The sequence below is a fragment of the Aspergillus mulundensis genome, assembly GCF_003369625.1.
Source record: "Aspergillus mulundensis strain DSM 5745 chromosome Unknown scaffold_12, whole genome shotgun sequence".
Lineage (NCBI taxonomy): Eukaryota > Fungi > Ascomycota > Eurotiomycetes > Eurotiales > Aspergillaceae > Aspergillus > Aspergillus mulundensis.
In genome coordinates, this window is record NW_020797900.1 from 849,763 (window position 1) to 867,100 (window position 17,338).

The following is a 17,338-nucleotide window of genomic DNA, read 5'->3' on the forward strand; positions in this document are numbered from 1 at the left end:
CTGATCGTGGACGGTTCTCTGCTCTGTTGCGCTGGGTGGCTCTGGAGCATAGCAAAAATAAAATTGTTCCAAGGTGTGGCCGTGTCTATTCCTCTATTCGGTGCAAAATTCCCAATGCTTCTAGCATTTGCGTTAGCATAAGTCATCATGCGGCTCATTCTCTTGAATCCGAGACGCAGCAAAAGCTCTCAACAATCATGTACATGAACGCCCTAAAGTCCCCATATCGTTCGAAAGATCATCGCTATTTTTTTTTTGGTTCAATCATCGATACGTCAATCTTTCTGAGTTATCCTCATCCTCTTCAAACAGCCCGTAGCGCTGGATAGAGGGCAGCCCCAGCAGCATATCAAACTGGCTGTCCTTGATAACCACACATTTTGTTCTAAACGGACGCTTCCCTTTATATATCTTCCAGTTCACCTCTAGTGTCCCCACCGGCTTCACAAAGAACCCGTTAGGCATGCGGACTTCTCCGCCATTGTATTCGCCCATTGGGACGTTCAAGAGGCGCGGAAACTCGTCGGAAACTGCATCGACGAAGGATGATGTATCCAGCAGGACGCAGCGGTAAATAGGCTGCTCCCGTCCAGGCGCAAAGAGCTCGATATCGTGGGCAGAACTTGTCTTTCCGGTCTCTTCATAGGTCACGTCGGATGCATCTTCGTATCCAGTGTTGTCGTTTCCTCGTTGTTGCCGTTGCTGCTGCTGCTGTTGTCTTGCGGAAGAACTCTTCTTGCGTTTCGTAGTCCAACTGAGTCTCTGTGTATCTGGAGACGCTGTTTTCGGCCATGATCTCAACCCTATGAGCGAGTATTTTGGCGGAGACGTCGCGTCCGAATATCGCGGATCGAACTCTGGATTCGCTGGTTGTCGGTCACAGCAGGATAGGAATCCACAAGCTGCGCGTTTGTAGTGTTCTCGAAAAGGGAAGGGCATCTGGAGTTGCGGTTCGAAGAAAGAGCACGTTAGATCACCTGTATAATAGAAAAGCATGCTCACGTATAAATATTTCGCTTTCGAAAGATAAAAAAGGGGCAGGCAAGGTTAGAAAAAAGGCTGCTAGACACCTCTCTTCTCGGTATTCTCCGCGGGACGCATATACATATATATAGAGAATGCAGCGCCGTATACAAGGCTATCACGAGGCTCTCCAATCGTATGCTTCAGGCTCAGGGTGACTGGTTTTGCTTGTTATGCCCTTTGCCAACCCATCATTATCAATTTTGTGAAACGTATGAAGATAGCATTGATTCAGGGGCAGAGCTCACAGTTCAGGTCGATGCCCACAAGGCTGAATATCGACGAGGCTGGATTTCTTCATTCAAGACAGAAAGGCCCGGCCTGGGTATTGCGTATAAGGATCGCTTTAGGCGGCTAGTGATGACGTGGAGCCTAGAGAGATGCAAGGCTGAAAGAATCCGCATGTTGGGGGTAGCGCCGAAGCAATAAACAGCGGCCAATCGAGGGTCGCAAGGAGTGGCAGTGGTCGGTGAAGACTGGTGTAGGAGGCCGCACGGTGAGTGGTCGAGGCCAAGCGCTGTCAGACACGACTCGGCGAGGCTGTTACCTGGGCAGCGGTGCAGCTGATGCCGCTTTGACACTGGTGCCAGCATCGACATAATTAATGCGAGCTGTTATACACGGCAGAATTATGACGTAGAGGCGTTGCGAGTAAAGCCAACTTAGAACTATGCTGCAGACTGTTGCTCATGATGCGAGAACTAGACTACTCCTAACTATTTTCCGCTTGAAGGGCCCTTGCCCTTTCCCTGCTGCTCCTTCATGCGCTTCTCCCAGGCCGCCTCTCGTTTCGCGGCTTCTGCCAGGTTATCCTTTTCCTTTTGGGCAGCGTTCTTCTCCCACTCCTTCCTCTCTGTAGGAGCGACTCTGTTAGCACCCACTGTTCTCATCATTTATTCACGACGGAATGGCAGGGATCTAAAGGTCGGAATCGAGAATACTGACCTTTTCTGGAGTTTCCCTTCAGAAGCTCAGTAGGCGCTGCAGAGGTCCGGCGTCCATCCTGGTCATCAACTGGAAACTTTTCCCTCCAGCTCCTTGCAAGAATAATCTCGTGCCTGCCAGTAATATGCGCATTCTCGGTTTCGGCGACATAGACATGCAGCAGCTCTGTTTTGCGCCCATCGCGCGGCTTCATTAACAAGACGACTTTGCTTCTTGCAGTGTATGAGGAGCCGTAGGAGTCGTAGAGAATCTTGTCCGCGTTCAGCGGGATTGTGGCCACCTGCAGCACATTCAGTAGTTGCTCCAGGCGTTTTCTGGACATTATGTTTTCTGCGATCGTATCGTCGATGATAGCGTGGAGAGGTTCGTTCTCTCCATCTCCCGTTGGATTGCAGGCGATCGCTGTGACGGTAGTCTGTAGTTGATCGCCAAATGTTAGCCATGTTTTCAATTCGGTATGTAGAAATCATAATGGATGAACCACTACGGGCCTGGGGGCGTACCATCTTCAATCACTTCGATCGGTGTTTATCAGGTGCAATGGACGCGCTATCGTTGATCGTGCCTTTGTAGAGAGAAGAACCCATGCCAGCTCTTCTACGCCGGAAACACGAAGGATGGCGGTCTTCATAACTGCGACTTGAAACAGCACTGGGTAGCAGAGTCCAGTTGAGCCGCATCGAGATTCGCGGTGTAGTGTTCGTGGAGGGTCGCACGCAGGCACAGGTTGTTTGCTTCACATTGGGTCGGCTATAGCGAGCGAGCCATATCGTGGGGAGAAGTGCATTCACGTCACCACAAGGCTATATCCTCGCGAAGGGTGGTTGTCTGCATCTCGGACAAGCAGCAAACGATCCTTGACCACGAATATGCTGACTGCTTCTTCGGCTTGAACGGAATTGCTGTTAGTGGTGGGTTTTGGAATTAGCGACCATCTCAACCCAAGTTTCTGTTCCAGTGTCAGCTGGACTTCAATGTCGCACAAACTATTGTGTGCACGATGACTTACCTCTGAAAGAAGCATATCCAACCCCCACCGAGACTTTGCACCTGTTGTACTGAGCAACTCCGGGCTAGAAAAAGAAAAGGAGCCCAGGATGCGGTCTAATCAACTAGCTTCGTATCAGTAGCGAATAGCTATTTACATCCAGCCGCCATAAACAGATCCTGAAAACATGGACAAGCCCCTGGGCGGTTCCCGGTCGGAGGAATCAATAGAATGAACGCCTTTTGCCAGACGCCCTTTCATGCCTTGGAGAAATGGAAACAAACAAAAGTCCTGAACCCCCGCTCGCTAAAATAATAGGAGCCAAAATACTCCCAAAATCAAGATCCCTCTTTGACCCTTCAAAGGCTCGTCATGCATTGATCAATTTGTCCTCCATACTCATAACTCCGTTCATTTTCTCAAGGTGTTCCAGAAGGTCAGACCCAACACGCAGCAGCCGATACGCATTGATGGTATCGGTACCAATCAACACATCGTAGCGCATCGAAATGATGTAGAAATCAGATTGGTATGTTTTGGCACCCTTTTTGAAGCGCCATTCCAAATTCCGTACAACGCCCTCGATTCGGATTTCCTCTGAGCCCAAGTTTCTGACATAATAGTCGTCGTCGAGATGTTCTAGATTGCCGCGTCCATCTATGTTCAATCTGTCCCATACCTCCCGTCGCATCAGATTGATCTTTATCAACTGGGTGTCCATTGAAGCCGTCACCTGTTGCGTTCGGTCCGGTGCGTCTCCAGGAAGCCTCACAACGATATCAAGCCCCGAGCCGAGATCATGAACACACCCGCTGTGAACTTCGTCATTTGGTCTGTCGTTCCAAGGTTTGCGTCTCGTCAGGTCAATTTTCGCGCACTGTGTGCCGATCGATGCCGTCATCTGTTGCGATCTTTCGGGCTTATCACCAGGAAGCCTGACAAGGATATCTGCTGCCGACGGTGAACCGCTGTCCAAATCCAAGCTTCCGGATGGTGAGGCCAGTAACTCTGGGGCCTTGATGTCGCGGGGCACCAGATTCGCATCGACAGACAACGTTCGACTACTTCCTGACGGTCGAGGACTTCCATAGTGGGCGGGCAGTTGTGATGGCGGAGATAAGTGGATGTGATTCTGGGAAGAGGGGCTTTTGTTGCGGTAATGTTGATTTCGAGGCTTTGATGGTGGTGTTTGACCACCAGGATGTTGTTCAGCTGCTGCCTCCCCGCGGTCGCGGGAGGCCAAGTTCCGAATGAAGCGATTTAGCTTTTTCGATGAGAGTTTTGAGAGCTTCGAACGAACACTATCCCAGTTGATCACTAGTTTGCGCTTCTGCGTGCTGTGTGAATTCGGAGCTAGTATCACAGTCAGTACGAAAATCCCAATACAGCTTACTTGCCAACGCCAAATCGAGAGATACCACTTACCCATGATGTCACGAGAATCCCTGGACATATGTAGATGTATCGAACCTTCGGGTTAGTGGGGGATGGGGGAAGGTGCGATGGGAAATATGAGAGAGGCAGGTGTGGATGGAATGGGTGAGGCGAAGTCGGATAGTCTGCGGTGTTGGGCAAAAGTCATAAGGAACCCGCAACCACCCACCCAAAAACGTAGATTATTGTATCTTCTCGATTAAGCAGACGCTATATCCGAGAATTGAGAGGATGGCAAGAGAGGAGAAAGAAAGCAGAGCGATGACACTGGGGTACAAGGTATTCACAGTCATAAAAACATCGCCGACTCGATTCAGGCGGCGTACTTTATTGGGCAGAACTTTGAAGACGTCACACCCACACGTGGTTGCAAGTAACAGAATCTCAGGGGAATGGAGTATCTAGTAAGCAACGACTCCAACGAGATCACTCAACGGCATAAGCTCACGACCCTTGGCGTTTAGGCAGCGAACGAGGGGGACATAACACAGTCGGGAAACGATTCCGCCTGGTTTCTTTCTTATAGCGGCCTCACTAAGGCATGCTTTTGTACTGCTGCTACCGTCCCTTGGTGTCGCTTTTTGGCCAGTATACATCCGTGGTTGTTATGAATGGGTGTGCACATGAGCCTGGCTTTCAGAGCTGATGAAAGAGAACAAAGCTCATCTTGGTATAATGAGGTTGACTAGCTGGAACAACCGATTCGCGATTGGTGCCACGCGGATTTTCAGCGCCCACGAAAACATAACAGGCTGATAGGGCTGATTCGAAGGGGAAGGCCGCGCAATCGACACTGGTACCCATACCTAGCGTCTTGTGGCAATTGAGTGAGACTCTTTGTTGCGATACCTATCCCGATTCTCGCTAGGGCGATATTTCCATAAGCGAAGCCTTGCAGAAACCGAGCGAGTGGGCAAATAGTTCCCACTCTGGGGTGAGCTCTGGAGGCAATTCAATACACTCGGTGCTTCATCGCCTCAGTCGGCTTGCTGATACTGCCTTGGTGAGTTTCGTCGTGAACGGCATATTGATATTGTTTGTCTGATCGACAGTATGTCCGGCGGCAGGTGTTCGGTTTAGCATCGGATTCAATTTTGATTGGCGAAGAGGTACTTCGCTTGAAGCGCGAGAGAGAAAATCCCGGGGGCGAGTAAGCACATGAGCATGGAGCAAGCGTCTTCGCCCGATCTCAGGACCCTGGATTTCCGTTACTAGCTTGCTTCACCCTCGGCGGCCCCGCTCGGCATACGTGGTCCYTTTGTTGGCAAATGGGAATAGAACGGATCATTAAGATGACAAGTTGACGGGCTGTCAGGGGGATTGGGAGTTGGTGATTGAATGCATGGATATTGCATAAGGTGATGACATTTAAAAGAACTTGGATGACTAATATACAAAAATTACTAAGCAAGCATAACTTCCTGGATAAGTACTCCCGCTAGCAATTTAACCATGATCCTCTGCCATTCAACAATCAGCCTGTTCCGTCCTTTATTTATTTCTTCTTGCCAGTCAGTCCCAGAGAGTCCGTCAGCGACGTTAGTCCCAGGTTTGACAGCAGCTTGTCGAGTCCCAGACCACCAAGCAAGCCGTTGACCAAGGGTCCCAGTCCGAGACCGTCCAGCAGTCGACCGACCAGGCCCAACACACCGGACAAGAGCAGACCGACGGCCGCGATAATCTGGAAAAGCGGCTCGCTGAGAAGACCCCAGAGTGGGTTCAGCTCTTTCTTTGCGTGGGGCATTCCAGCGATCTTCTTCTTTCCGTTGTCAATGCACCTGAGGACAGAGTTGGAAAGCTCCTTGAGCTTCTCGGCCAAGCCGTATTCTTCGGGCGAGGCCTCGTGGGACGCAGCTCGGGCCTTTGCTTGAGCGGCGATACGGCCATCAGGGTCGAGGGCACGAATGGCGCCGTTGCACTCCTGGAGGATGCTGTTGGCCTCTTCAAGGAGCGGCTTGACATTCTTGACCAGTTCCTCCTCATCGAGCTCCTCCTTTGGCGTCGCGTTCGCTCTGTCAACGTGCTACATAAGGTCAGTAAGCTGTCTTTTGCTCCAAGGCCGATAGTAACTCACCTCGGTGATCATCTTGCAGATAGGTTCAACACGGTCCAGCGTTCCGGACACGATAGCCGACATCTTCTTGGCCAATTCCCTGTCCTCTTGCTCCTTCTTCTGAGCATCCAGCTCTTCCTGAGAGGGACCCTCTGGCTCGGCCTCAGGCTCCGGTTCAGGCTCAGGCTCGGGGATGTTCTCGAGCAAAGTGCATTCGCCAATCTTGTTTCCGTCGTTGTCAACTACATATCCGTTGTCATCGATCTCCTTTCCGATGAGACTGCTCAGGTTACCGGAAGTCAGCTTGCCGATGAGGTTTCCATCGGCGTCGCGAACTTCACCCTCACGGTTGACCTTGCGGCCTGCCATAGGGTTGATGTCGCGCTTCTTCTCTTCCGGCTCCCAGCGCTCGGCTTTTCCGATGGTGTTACCACTCTTGTCAAGGATATCACCATCTTCGTCAACCTGGCGACCAACAAGTTTGGCGGCATCTCCTTCGATAATGCGGCCAACGATACGACCGGACTTATCTTGGACAACACCGTCTTTTCCAACTGTCAGGTTCTCGAAGCCGTAGAACAAGCCTTCAGGCTTCTCCTGCTCAGCACCAGGAATGAGCTCAGCCCTGCCGATGACCTTGCCATCATCACCCCAGATCTGACCCTTGCCGTCGACCTTTCGTCCTGCAAGGCGCTTGCCATCGCCGGACACGATGCGGCCGTAGACGGTACCGTGCTCGTCAACAACATTGCCGGCTTTGTTAACCGTCTTTCCTTCTAGGATCGACAGGTCCACCTCTTCGGGCTTCTCTTCTTCGGGTTCCTCATAGGGCTCGGCGTGGCCCTTGACGCTGCCGTGCTGGTCAATGACGTCTCCATCTTCATCGACGGGGCGGCCAAGGAGCTTCTTCGCATCACCCTCGGTCAGTTTGCCGACACGGTGGCCAGCACCGTCCTCGACGAAACCATCTTCGACGACGTGAAGACCTTCAAGTCCGGCGAAGGGAGGCTCCTCTCCATAGTCCTCGGCTTTGATCGTCTTGGCTTTGCCGATAACGTTACCGCGGCTGTCCCAGAACTGGCCCTTGTCGTCGAGCTTGCTCCCGAGTCTAGAGAGCTTCTTCGGGTCGCCTTCCACCAACTCACCAACGGGATTGCCGGAGGAGTCAATGATCTTTCCGGCCTTGTTGCAGGTCAGGCCTTCAAGGGCGGAAAGTGGCGGCAGAGCCTCTTCAGCTTCTTCGGCTGTCTCTTCGACGCCTTCAGTCGCCTCTTCTGCGGTCTTCTCTGCCTCGTCAGTAGCGCCTTCGGCTTCCTTTTCGGGGCCTTCGAGGTCCTCGGTTGCAACGTCTGTCTTCTTCTCAACATCGTCGGTTGCGTCTTCGGTCTTCTTCTCAGGCTCTTCGACACCCTCGGTTGCACCTTCTGCTGTCTTTTCGACGTCGTCGGTCACATCTTGAGCTGGCTTCTCGGAGCCTTCCGCAGTCCTTTCGGTCTTCTCGGTGGCTTCGGACTTCGCGTCTTCGGGAAGGTCATCTTTCACGTCGTCCACGGTCTCCTTGACCTCCTCGGTAAGTTCCGCCTTACCCACAGTCTCGCCGTCATCGTTCACGATCTTTCCTCCCTCCTCGACTACACCGCCAACGGCTTCCTCACCACCCTCGACAACTTTGCCGACAACGTTACCCTCTGGGCCAAATATCTCTCCACCCTCTTGAACGTGGAGATCCTTCAGCATGCTAAGCGGCTTGGAGGCGATACTGGGGACACTCTTGATGGTCTGAGTAACCTGCTGCCCAAGACCACCGGCGAGCGACCCTATTCTTCCAAAAACACCGCTTCCGCTGCTTTGAGCTGGGCCAGATGCTTGTGATTCATTGTCATCACGCTGCTCTAGCTCTGGCTCCTTCTGCTGGGGCGTGTGCGTCTGGGGTGTGGGCTCCTTCTGCTCATGCTCGGTCTCGGTCTCGTGCTCCTGCTCCTGCTCCGGCTCCTGCTGTTGTTCTTGCTCTTGGCTGATAGGTTCGGGTGCCTGCTGCTGAATATCACTGCCGGCCTCCTTAGGGTTGAAGTCGGTGCTCTGCTGCGGCTGGTTGGGGGCAGCACTAGAGCCGGACAACTTCCGCTCAGAGGGGGCATTGGATCTCTGATCTTCTGACTTGGCAAGCGGGGACCACATTCTGTAGAGTGCTTCGATGATACGATCGATAAATTCCAGATTATAGGTCGGGTATAGGGCGTAAGGCGTAGATCACGTTAAGGACTAGTCGTTAAGCGTTCGTAAAGATATAATACTTTGGCAAGGTATAGTACAGTATTAGGTATTCGTGATTGGGTAGAGTTCGTAGAGTTAATAAAGGATGAGAGTATAATTGTCTTCCCAGCAGAAACCACCACACTTATATAGCACACGCTCTATACAAAAACCAGTATATCAGAACGCCAGGTTATGTCACAACGACATCACATCACATCCAGCCTAGACTGGAGGCTAAGGAGCTAAGGCTGCTTGTACGTAGGCCGTAGACCCATCAGCTTGAGATCTGGCACACCCTTGCAAGCCACAGACACCAGGGTGCAGCTGTTGGCTTGTCGCGCTGCGGGTGGAGTCAGCACTCGGCAGATCGCATAGACGGTACATTAGTAAAGCATCTACGTTACCCGCCGTCCAAGTAGATGGAGATAGTATCCGAGACCTGGGTGTTCAACCCGTGGTTAGGGTGCGAGGTACGTGTGCCCATGACCTCCCGCCTACGGAGTACTAGATCGGTACCATTACCCATGTATTTCTGGTAGTAGATGATGTATCCTTTTCTAAGAATCAGGGAACTATACGGGAGTAGGTAGGTATGCATTGCGTCAATGTGCAGGGATTCCCGCAGGGATTCTCCTAGGGTATATTAAAATAAAATTAACCCCTAATTATATGGCCCACGGGCTAACCTATACAATCAGACTGACAGTCAATGATATCGTATAATCGTACAATATATTGCATTAGTCGCATCGAATCTTTCAGAATTAATATGGGTCGTCCAGAGTCCATGGAACCCTCAACAACGGGTCCTATTCCCATCGATCCATCCAGATAAGTGACACCATAACGGCTATCCCCACCCGCACGATTAGTGACATGACATTAGCCGTACCAGTGTAGAACTGGGGGCTGTGCACCATTGCAGTTGTACTCTGTTGCCTTACCTATTGGACAATACCTGGACAAAGACAGCTGCAGCAGTGTGGACTCGTCACTCGATCGGCTAGAATGAGATCATCCCGCCACTGCACGCTGCCAACTAAAACGCAACGAGTAACAAGTTGAGCGCTAGACCGAAGTTTATATTACCTGGGGTCTGGATCTTGAGCTGAATGGTCCAGGCCTGACTCGAGGCCGTTGGGTGATGAAGTTGCCTGGGGAGGGATGACGTATCGCGGCCAGACCACATGGTGGTTGACCGTGGGATATGAGTGCGAGGGGTTGTATGCGTGGAGTCTCCTATAATTAATATACTGGATTATTCTGTCCGGCTCGACTTAAGCTATATGCAATTCTTCAATGCATCGAAGTGGGTTATATCTAGTGAACATTATAGTTATCGCACGGCATTAGCCTCGACTAGACGCCAACCTAACCTTAGATCTATGCAGTGAAGTAAACTATTCTTTCTCGAAAACAAAGTAGACACTGACAAAATCCCCGACCGTTATCTAAATACCCAAGCGGAGAATAAGCAGCGAATCACAGAACAATGTAGCCGATCCATTGTCTTTAATCCACAACCTGGGGAATTGTCGGTCTGGCACCTGGCAGCCTCGGCCGAGTCTGACGTCAGTCCTGGCATCCCGTCCAAGATTAGGGCTTGCTGCCGATGGATGATTCTGCCGTTACCAGCCACCATCGTCGGGGGCGGTTATGTCACTTTGCTGTTCTGGGTTGGAATACTGTCTATCGCGGCAGATGTTTTTCTGCGATGCGCCGATGATGCGGTGGGTGATGTGGCTGGCGCTTGGTGATCTGGGAACCCGGGATTGGTTGGCTTGGCTGGGAAGGGTTCTATACTATGTTATGCGAGATGGGATCGAGGGTCTCTGAGGGCTCTGGAACTGACCGTTAGTCATGAACATGAGTTAGCGGTGGTCTACCAGTGCTTGTCTCGAATATACGAAGTAAGGTTGATGGATATTTACTCTGAGTCTTGGCCTAAACGTGGGACTATATATAGCAGGGAAGGGATGTCATGTTTGAGGCATTGGGTTGTAGAAGATCCTTTCACGAGAACCAAATTGAATTCTTGAAGTCACTAGATAGGAGGATTCTCATGCGCCCTGGAATATAGCAATAATGATGCGCTTTGACGCCTTGAAAGTCTTAGAAACCAGGACAGCGCGAGATAGGGTATTAGGAGAGCTTTGGGCTCTACTGCTGTTTTTTAGCTCTATAATATTAAATTTTGAAGCCTCCTACAACAAATAGGCAAGGTGGCCGAGCGGTCTAAGGCGCGCGGTTAAGGTATCTATTAGAACCTCCTCTTGATCTATCAAGTTTCCGCGTCATTAATTTGGCGTGGGTTCGAATCCCACCCTTGTCATTTCTTTTTTACTTTCTCAATTTTTTGGGGCTTCTCTCAACTAGGTAACCTCCCAATATTACCTCCCCGCACGCGGGGGTTGCTGCTGCTACTACTCTCCTAACCACCTACTTCCTTCCCTGCTGCCCGTTCTCCCCTTTCACCGCACCTCAACAATGATCTAGTTATCCTCGTCAACACCAATTGAGTACTGACCATACCTCACTGCCTCTCGGTCCAAGTGCCTTCTCCCTTTCAACACAACACAACCAGCAAACTCCCTTCGACAATTCGACACCCAATCCTCCAGCGTCAACCGTCACAACATGCACCATGGAGAAGATCCCACCCGAGCTACTGATTGAGATCTTCAATCACCTGTGCGGCAGCGCACAATCTTTACGGGTCAACCGACAATGGTTCCAGCATCTGATGCCTATCATATGGAAAGCTGTGGACGACCGTCATCTCTCGAACGTGACGCGAGGCCGCCGCCAAATGTACGCCTCTGCTATCAAGTCGCTAAGACTGACGTACCGTGGTCCGCGCATACACGAAAAGCTTGGGCGCCTCGAATTTCCTCGCCTGAACACACTGATATGTGAGATTGCGAGCATCGTCCCCAACCCTTTGATGCTTCCTGCTTGACTGGGTATTTGGTCCCTACATTGACCAGTGTCGCGCTTGACATTGTAGCGGACCAAGGTTTGCTGGATCGCCTGGCGAACCAATGCCGCCAGCTCAGCCGTATCGAACTAAGTAGGCTGGCACCGGGCGTCACAACCGAGCCCATTTTGCACCTACTCGACAAGTGTTCGTCCCTGGAGCGTATCAGCCTCCATGGCGACGTGCTATCGGACCAGGTAATCCGTCGACTAGCACAGCTTCGGAAACTGCGCAAGCTCAAAGTTGGTCATTATATTGAGCACGATACGATCGATGCCGCCAACCTGGAATCAATACCCCAGCCGTTTCCTTCGATAGAGAAATTGACCATTGAAGGTTCGGAATTGTCATTACTCTCACTCGGCAAAATCGCTACATTAGTGCGGAAGACCAAAAAGCTTGACGCGAGCCTGGGCTATGATCCTAACCCTGCACTAAACCAACATCCTCTTGTCCCATTGACCGAGCTGCGTGAGTTGAAGATCAGAGCGCAAATGACTGATTCGCTGTCGCCCCATGACTTTGTAACGCTGACGGCGCTACCACAACTTGAAGTATTGATCATCTGGGCCGAGCCATTCCATCGGAGTACGCCGAGCTGGGATGATCACATTCGATATTTGGCATCAGGGCTGCCCAATCTCAAAGTGTTTAGTCTAATCTGCGGAGCCATCGGTACCACCGCGAAGAGCTTGATAGCCCTTGGTGAGTGCTGCCAGTCCCTTGAAAAATGCAAAATTCCAGCGATGGAGTTCAATATCTTGGACCTCCAATTACTTCAAGCGCCGCTATTCCCGAAGTTGAAGGAGTTGACGACCGGTACTTTCGTTCCCGAGCGTGGCTTAAACGAGGTGCCTGAAAAACATGCCATGATATTTGCATCGCAGTTTCCAGAACTATCCTGCATCGGATACTATGACGTGAAATCTGACCCAGACAGATGTGATTTTACCGCGTCTGTGCATGAAGCATGGAGCAACAATCGGACGGCAGAAGGCAAACCACCCCTCAGAGAAATGAACTACTTGTTGGACATGTCATTTGACGAGAGGGCTTACCTGCAATGGTGACAAACCTCGAGTTGTGACATGTATACTTCTTAGCTGCATAAAATTTATGCTTTAAAGCACAGGCGCAAAGAAGCACCTTGCCATTGACATTCAAGTTTTCAACTCTTTTTGCCTTCTACAGCATAAGCATAAGCCAATGGAGTAATAATGGAACTGTTCTTTGCCCGGATGGATTAGCCGCTGCCAATGTCGGGGGACTAAATCCTCCAGACAGCCTAGGCCTTTCATCTGCTGGCATCGCCACCGGGGCGCCTCTTCGCTTCCAGAAGTACTTGCCCAGGAATCTGCCCAAAACACCTGATTCAGCCAGCAAACCCTGTTGGAAGTGTTGGGAAAGCATGCATGAAAGAAGCAATGTGCAGAGGCGCAGGCGAGTCTGGGTCTAGAGTTAGAGACAGCAAGCCAGGCAGAACCCCTGAGTCAGAGGAGAGAGACATGAAGAACGCACGGTTTGCCGCCTGGCTTGTTCTGCGAAAAGAAATGAGCGCGAGGAATAGGGGGCCGATGGCAGAAAGTAATATAATCAAGGGCATCCCTGTCCTCATATTAATATCCACGTCGAAATTCTCTATCACATCCTCCCAGTCTAGACTGCTTGGTAAATAAAGGGTCTGCTGGTCACGTTGTGCCTTGACGCCGGGATCCCGACCAGCCTTTCACCAGTTCCAGACTCTCGCCTTCGCACTCTCGTTTGGCTCCTGAAAATTCTTTCTCTCTCGCCACGGCGTTACCCCGGTAGATCTCGATCCGGCCTTTCGTTTATAGGCGCCGCGGCCCCAGGAACAGGAAACCGATTTTCTCTCGGAGGACGTGTCTTGATTTTGTGACTCTGCAGCCCAGAATCCAATATAACCGCTTTGGGACATCAATTTGCCGAGAACCTCAGGGAACTCACCACTATCACTTCCTCTGCGGTACCTCAACTTTCGGTCATTATTGTGAATTCCTCGCGTCGCTGCAATCTTTTGGATATTCTTAACCTCAAGAGTCGGAAAGAATCGCCATCGCCATGTTCGAAGACTTCTCCTTCTCCTCCCCTTCCTCGTCCAGGCCACCCCGCCTCACGCCGACTCCGACGGACGACGACAAATCCATGGCCGACTGCGACTCTAATATGATATCGCCCATGTCCTCGCGATGTCCTTCGCCTCGATCATTCGCTGCACCGCGCTTCCCTCGCTCGCGATCGCTCTACTTCCGTTCGCCGCAGCCGCAGCAGCCACAACAGCCGCCGACCTCCGTCCCCTTCTCCGCCTACGATAAGCACCGTTTGTCTATCGGCACGCTCACAAAGAAACTGCACGAACATTCGATCCAGACTGAAAACACGTCTTGCCCTGCTTCTCCTTCGTCTCCATATGAACCACAACTCCCGACACCGCCGCGTTCCTCTTTTCCGTTCAACCCCAACTTCCCCGGCTACGTTCTCACCCCGCCGGATACGGATCTTGATGACGAGGGCTATGCGTCGCCGATATCTCCCTCCCTTTCCGGCTCGGGTTCTGTCTCGGGGGGTTCCCCAACGTCCCTATCCCCATCGCTTCTCCCAACGCCTACCTCCGCACCGCTAGACTTTTGCCCGGATTTCCTACAACCAAAGCCCGCCGCTAACGCAGATCCTCCCACCTCCGCCTCCGCCGCAGACGCTCAAATCTCAATCCGCACTCGCCGCCAGCACATCTCACGTCTACAAGGACAATACACATCCTCGGACATTGAGTCTATCCGGCGCGCCCTTCTAGCCGCCGCAGACGAGGACATGCGGCAGGCCAACGCGAATGCCGAGGGCCAGTGCGGATGGAACTTCAATCCAGGCCCCCTCCTCTCGGAATTCACGGAAGCATGTCACCCGTCTTCGCTGCCGCCCACGCAAGGACCCCGCCGGCGGAGAACAATCAGCCTGCAGCGTTCTCGGGTACGATCGCCCGTTAGCCCGGAACCGACCTCGACGTCTGGGTCTGGGGTTGGGGATACACACCAAATGCAAATGCGGAGGAAGAGCATGTGCACGACTAGCACAGCCTCCAGCTCCCGCATCGAGAAGAACTACCACTCCTCATCTGACCGGGACCGGGAGCGTTGCCGTGGCCGCAAGAAGAGCGAGGCCGGCCTCCGTCGGAAGAGCCTCGTCAGCGCGGCTCTGGCGTCGATGATCGGGAGCGGGGAATCGATATAGACAGACGGCGTCTTTCCAATTCGTCTAACTATTGATTCTCATCCCCGTTGTTCCCATTCCGCTCGCGCGGGTCTTCAGAAGCGGACTACGCGGGGCGAATTGAAATTCGCCTGCAGTTATTCCCGGTCCATCTGCGAACATCTCCCGGAACGATGGGCTGGGACGGTTGAAATTGCTATTAAAAAGGAACACGGAACCGACGAGCGTCTCGAACACGCGAAAATAGCTGTTATACATAGTGACCATGCGACCTGTTGCGCAAGAAAGCCACTACCGATCAGGACTGCGACTGCAAAACGATATTGGGGATGAGCGAGAAATATTGTCCTGCAGTCTTAAAGGAGAGTGGTTCCCTTGCTCAAGAGATGTTGATTACAGTATATGGTTGGTTGGTGGCTGTGGATTTTTCACTTTTTTCCTATGCGGGTAGAAGAAGATACCCATATTATTCATATATTTATATAGGAACCGACAACAATCAAGGTGATTGATTGTATATAGCAATTGCAAGCCAATTTGGCCCCAATTAGACGATCACAATCGTAAATCGAAAGGTATACTAGGTAGACATAAAAGTAAATGATGCCTTAATGCCTAAGATACACAATACAAGTATGTTTGTTAGTTAGGGTTAGAGATAAACACCCCCCAAAGTATTCGCGACCACGAACTAAAGTTACAAAAGCCCGCTATAAACATGCATGCAGTACAACACCAGGGAGGAAAAAGAAAAGAGATCGCTCAACAATCCCTCTCCACTACGACCGAAAAACAAAAAACGACTTCAGCCGCTTAAACGACGCCGACACCTTCCGACCATGCCCAAGCCCATGCGCATGCCCATGGCCCTTCCGCGTCTTCAAAAGCGTAGCGCGTTTCCGCTTCGGCTTGTAATCGCTGTACACGATTGCCGTGGGGTTATTGAGCTTTTCATTCCAAGTCGCATACAGCGCTTCGATCTGGCCGGGACCGGGGTCCAAGCCGTGAGAAAAAAGGGTCTCCTCGTGTTCATGTTCGTGTTCGTGTATTGATGGCTTGGGCTCGGGCTCTGGCTCGGGCTCGGGCATATACGACTCTATCCGCGACACGACGAGCGACTCATGCGGGTTCATGATTTCGAATGGTGTGCCCTCGTACATCATTGTGGTGGATGTTGGGGATGGTCGAGGGCGTGGGGTTGCGAATGGAATGGGCTCTTGCTCTGGCTCTGCTGGTGCTGGGTCTCTGGTGTCTTTGTCTCTGTCTGAGGGATCGAAGTCTGGAAATGGCTCGCTCAGAGTCGAGCCTGGGGAATCGGAGCGTGATAGTGAGGGTGGAGGGCTGGATGTGGATGTGGTCGAGGGGGTAGGGGTGGAGGAATGGACATGCCCCTGGGCATGATGGTCGTTTTCGTTGAGATTCGTCGAGGCGTTCTTGCGCCTCAGCGTCTTCGTCTTCCCCTCCTGGTCGTCGATCCAGCTGGAGTCGCGGTCGTGGGAGAGTGATTTGCGGTAGTTGTGGAGGGAGAGAATACCAGCTACAGCTGGAGGCTCAGTGGAGCCCTTGGTGATATATTTTCTGTGTATAAACCTGGAGGAGGAATCGTTGTCCTCCAAAGGCCAGCTCTCAGCGGAGAAATCGTCCATGGTCTGGTGATTTATGTGAGGAGAAAGAGAGGGAGAAGAAGAGTATGGTGAACGTCCAGCGTAATAGCCGTCCATGGGCGATAAGATGGAATGCGAAAGTAACGAACGACGAAAGTTGAATAAAATACTGGAGAAAAGAAGCGAAGAGGAAAAATGGAGAAATGCAGAAAGAAGGGCGAAAGCTATTATTGAGGCCTGCAGGACCTGGATCGAGAAGCAAGCAACAGAAGGCAGTGGAGGTGCGACGTCACATTGACTTCTGGCAGGTCCCGCACGCCACGATCCCTGTCAGACTCAGATCACATTGACCAACTTCCAGGCCCCTTGCAAGCCAAAAGCCAAACCAACTTGGGCAGCCAAACGTGGCTCCAGATCGTCGTTGCTGAGCCCAGTGTTCTGTTTCAGCATGCTCACTGCCGTTGTGAGGCCTGCTGCTCCCATTCGCCCACGCCCATGTCCAGGCCACCGCCAATCGCACGGCCAGGAACAAGATGCTCCTGCTTAGTGGCGAACGGGGTTCAGCTGGAGGATCAGGGAGGATCAGGCTCGGTACGTGTCATGCATTAACCTGCAGAGTCCCGGGAGTTTAACTCTACCGTTGCTACCCTGGCATTGATGATTGATCCATCCCTTTCTTGCGAACTACGGAGGGCAGCTACGCAAGGAGTCAAAAGATGTATTGAGCCTCAATCTCACATGCAAACAGATCCAACTCCAACCGATGCTGCAAATAACAAAAGTAGTGATAGTCATCTGACGGTCGTCTCTCGTCATCGTAGCCAAAAATAAGG

The 17,338-nt window shown here is 51.8% G+C and overlaps 7 protein-coding genes across 7 annotated transcripts; 2 read left to right on the forward strand and 5 right to left on the reverse strand.

The window, feature by feature from the left end:
- Positions 1–264: 264 nt before the first annotated feature.
- DSM5745_09566 (retropepsin-like aspartic protease) lies at positions 265–939 on the reverse strand (the record flags this gene model as incomplete). Its single annotated transcript, XM_026751582.1, has 1 exon — positions 265–939. One exon carries the CDS (start codon positions 937–939, stop codon positions 265–267), a length of 675 nt encoding a protein of 224 aa, XP_026599930.1.
- Positions 940–1,739: 800 nt separating this feature from the next.
- Positions 1,740–2,290, reverse strand: DSM5745_09567 (uncharacterized protein; the record flags this gene model as incomplete). The annotated part of the gene is made up of 2 exons (XM_026751583.1): positions 1,740–1,876; positions 1,969–2,290. 2 exons carry the CDS (start codon positions 2,288–2,290, stop codon positions 1,740–1,742), a joined length of 459 nt encoding a protein of 152 aa, XP_026599931.1.
- A 1,036-nt stretch (positions 2,291–3,326) lies between these two features.
- Positions 3,327–4,385, reverse strand: DSM5745_09568 (retropepsin-like aspartic protease; the record flags this gene model as incomplete). Its single annotated transcript, XM_026751584.1, has 2 exons — positions 3,327–4,309; positions 4,382–4,385. The coding sequence occupies 2 exons, from the start codon at positions 4,383–4,385 to the stop codon at positions 3,327–3,329; spliced, it is 987 nt and encodes a 328-aa protein (XP_026599932.1).
- Positions 4,386–5,885: 1,500 nt separating this feature from the next.
- On the reverse strand, positions 5,886–8,621 carry DSM5745_09569 (uncharacterized protein; the record flags this gene model as incomplete). The annotated part of the gene is made up of 2 exons (XM_026751585.1): positions 5,886–6,413; positions 6,465–8,621. The coding sequence occupies 2 exons, from the start codon at positions 8,619–8,621 to the stop codon at positions 5,886–5,888; spliced, it is 2,685 nt and encodes an 894-aa protein (XP_026599933.1).
- Positions 8,622–11,343: 2,722 nt separating this feature from the next.
- DSM5745_09570 (uncharacterized protein) lies at positions 11,344–12,746 on the forward strand (the record flags this gene model as incomplete). Its single annotated transcript, XM_026751586.1, has 2 exons — positions 11,344–11,611; positions 11,707–12,746. The coding sequence occupies 2 exons, from the start codon at positions 11,344–11,346 to the stop codon at positions 12,744–12,746; spliced, it is 1,308 nt and encodes a 435-aa protein (XP_026599934.1).
- A 1,009-nt stretch (positions 12,747–13,755) lies between these two features.
- On the forward strand, positions 13,756–14,922 carry DSM5745_09571 (uncharacterized protein; the record flags this gene model as incomplete). The annotated part of the gene is made up of 1 exon (XM_026751587.1): positions 13,756–14,922. The coding sequence occupies one exon, from the start codon at positions 13,756–13,758 to the stop codon at positions 14,920–14,922; it is 1,167 nt and encodes a 388-aa protein (XP_026599935.1).
- A 758-nt stretch (positions 14,923–15,680) lies between these two features.
- Positions 15,681–16,547, reverse strand: DSM5745_09572 (oxidoreductase, short-chain dehydrogenase/reductase family; the record flags this gene model as incomplete). Its single annotated transcript, XM_026751588.1, has 1 exon — positions 15,681–16,547. One exon carries the CDS (start codon positions 16,545–16,547, stop codon positions 15,681–15,683), a length of 867 nt encoding a protein of 288 aa, XP_026599936.1.
- Positions 16,548–17,338: the final 791 nt, after the last annotated feature.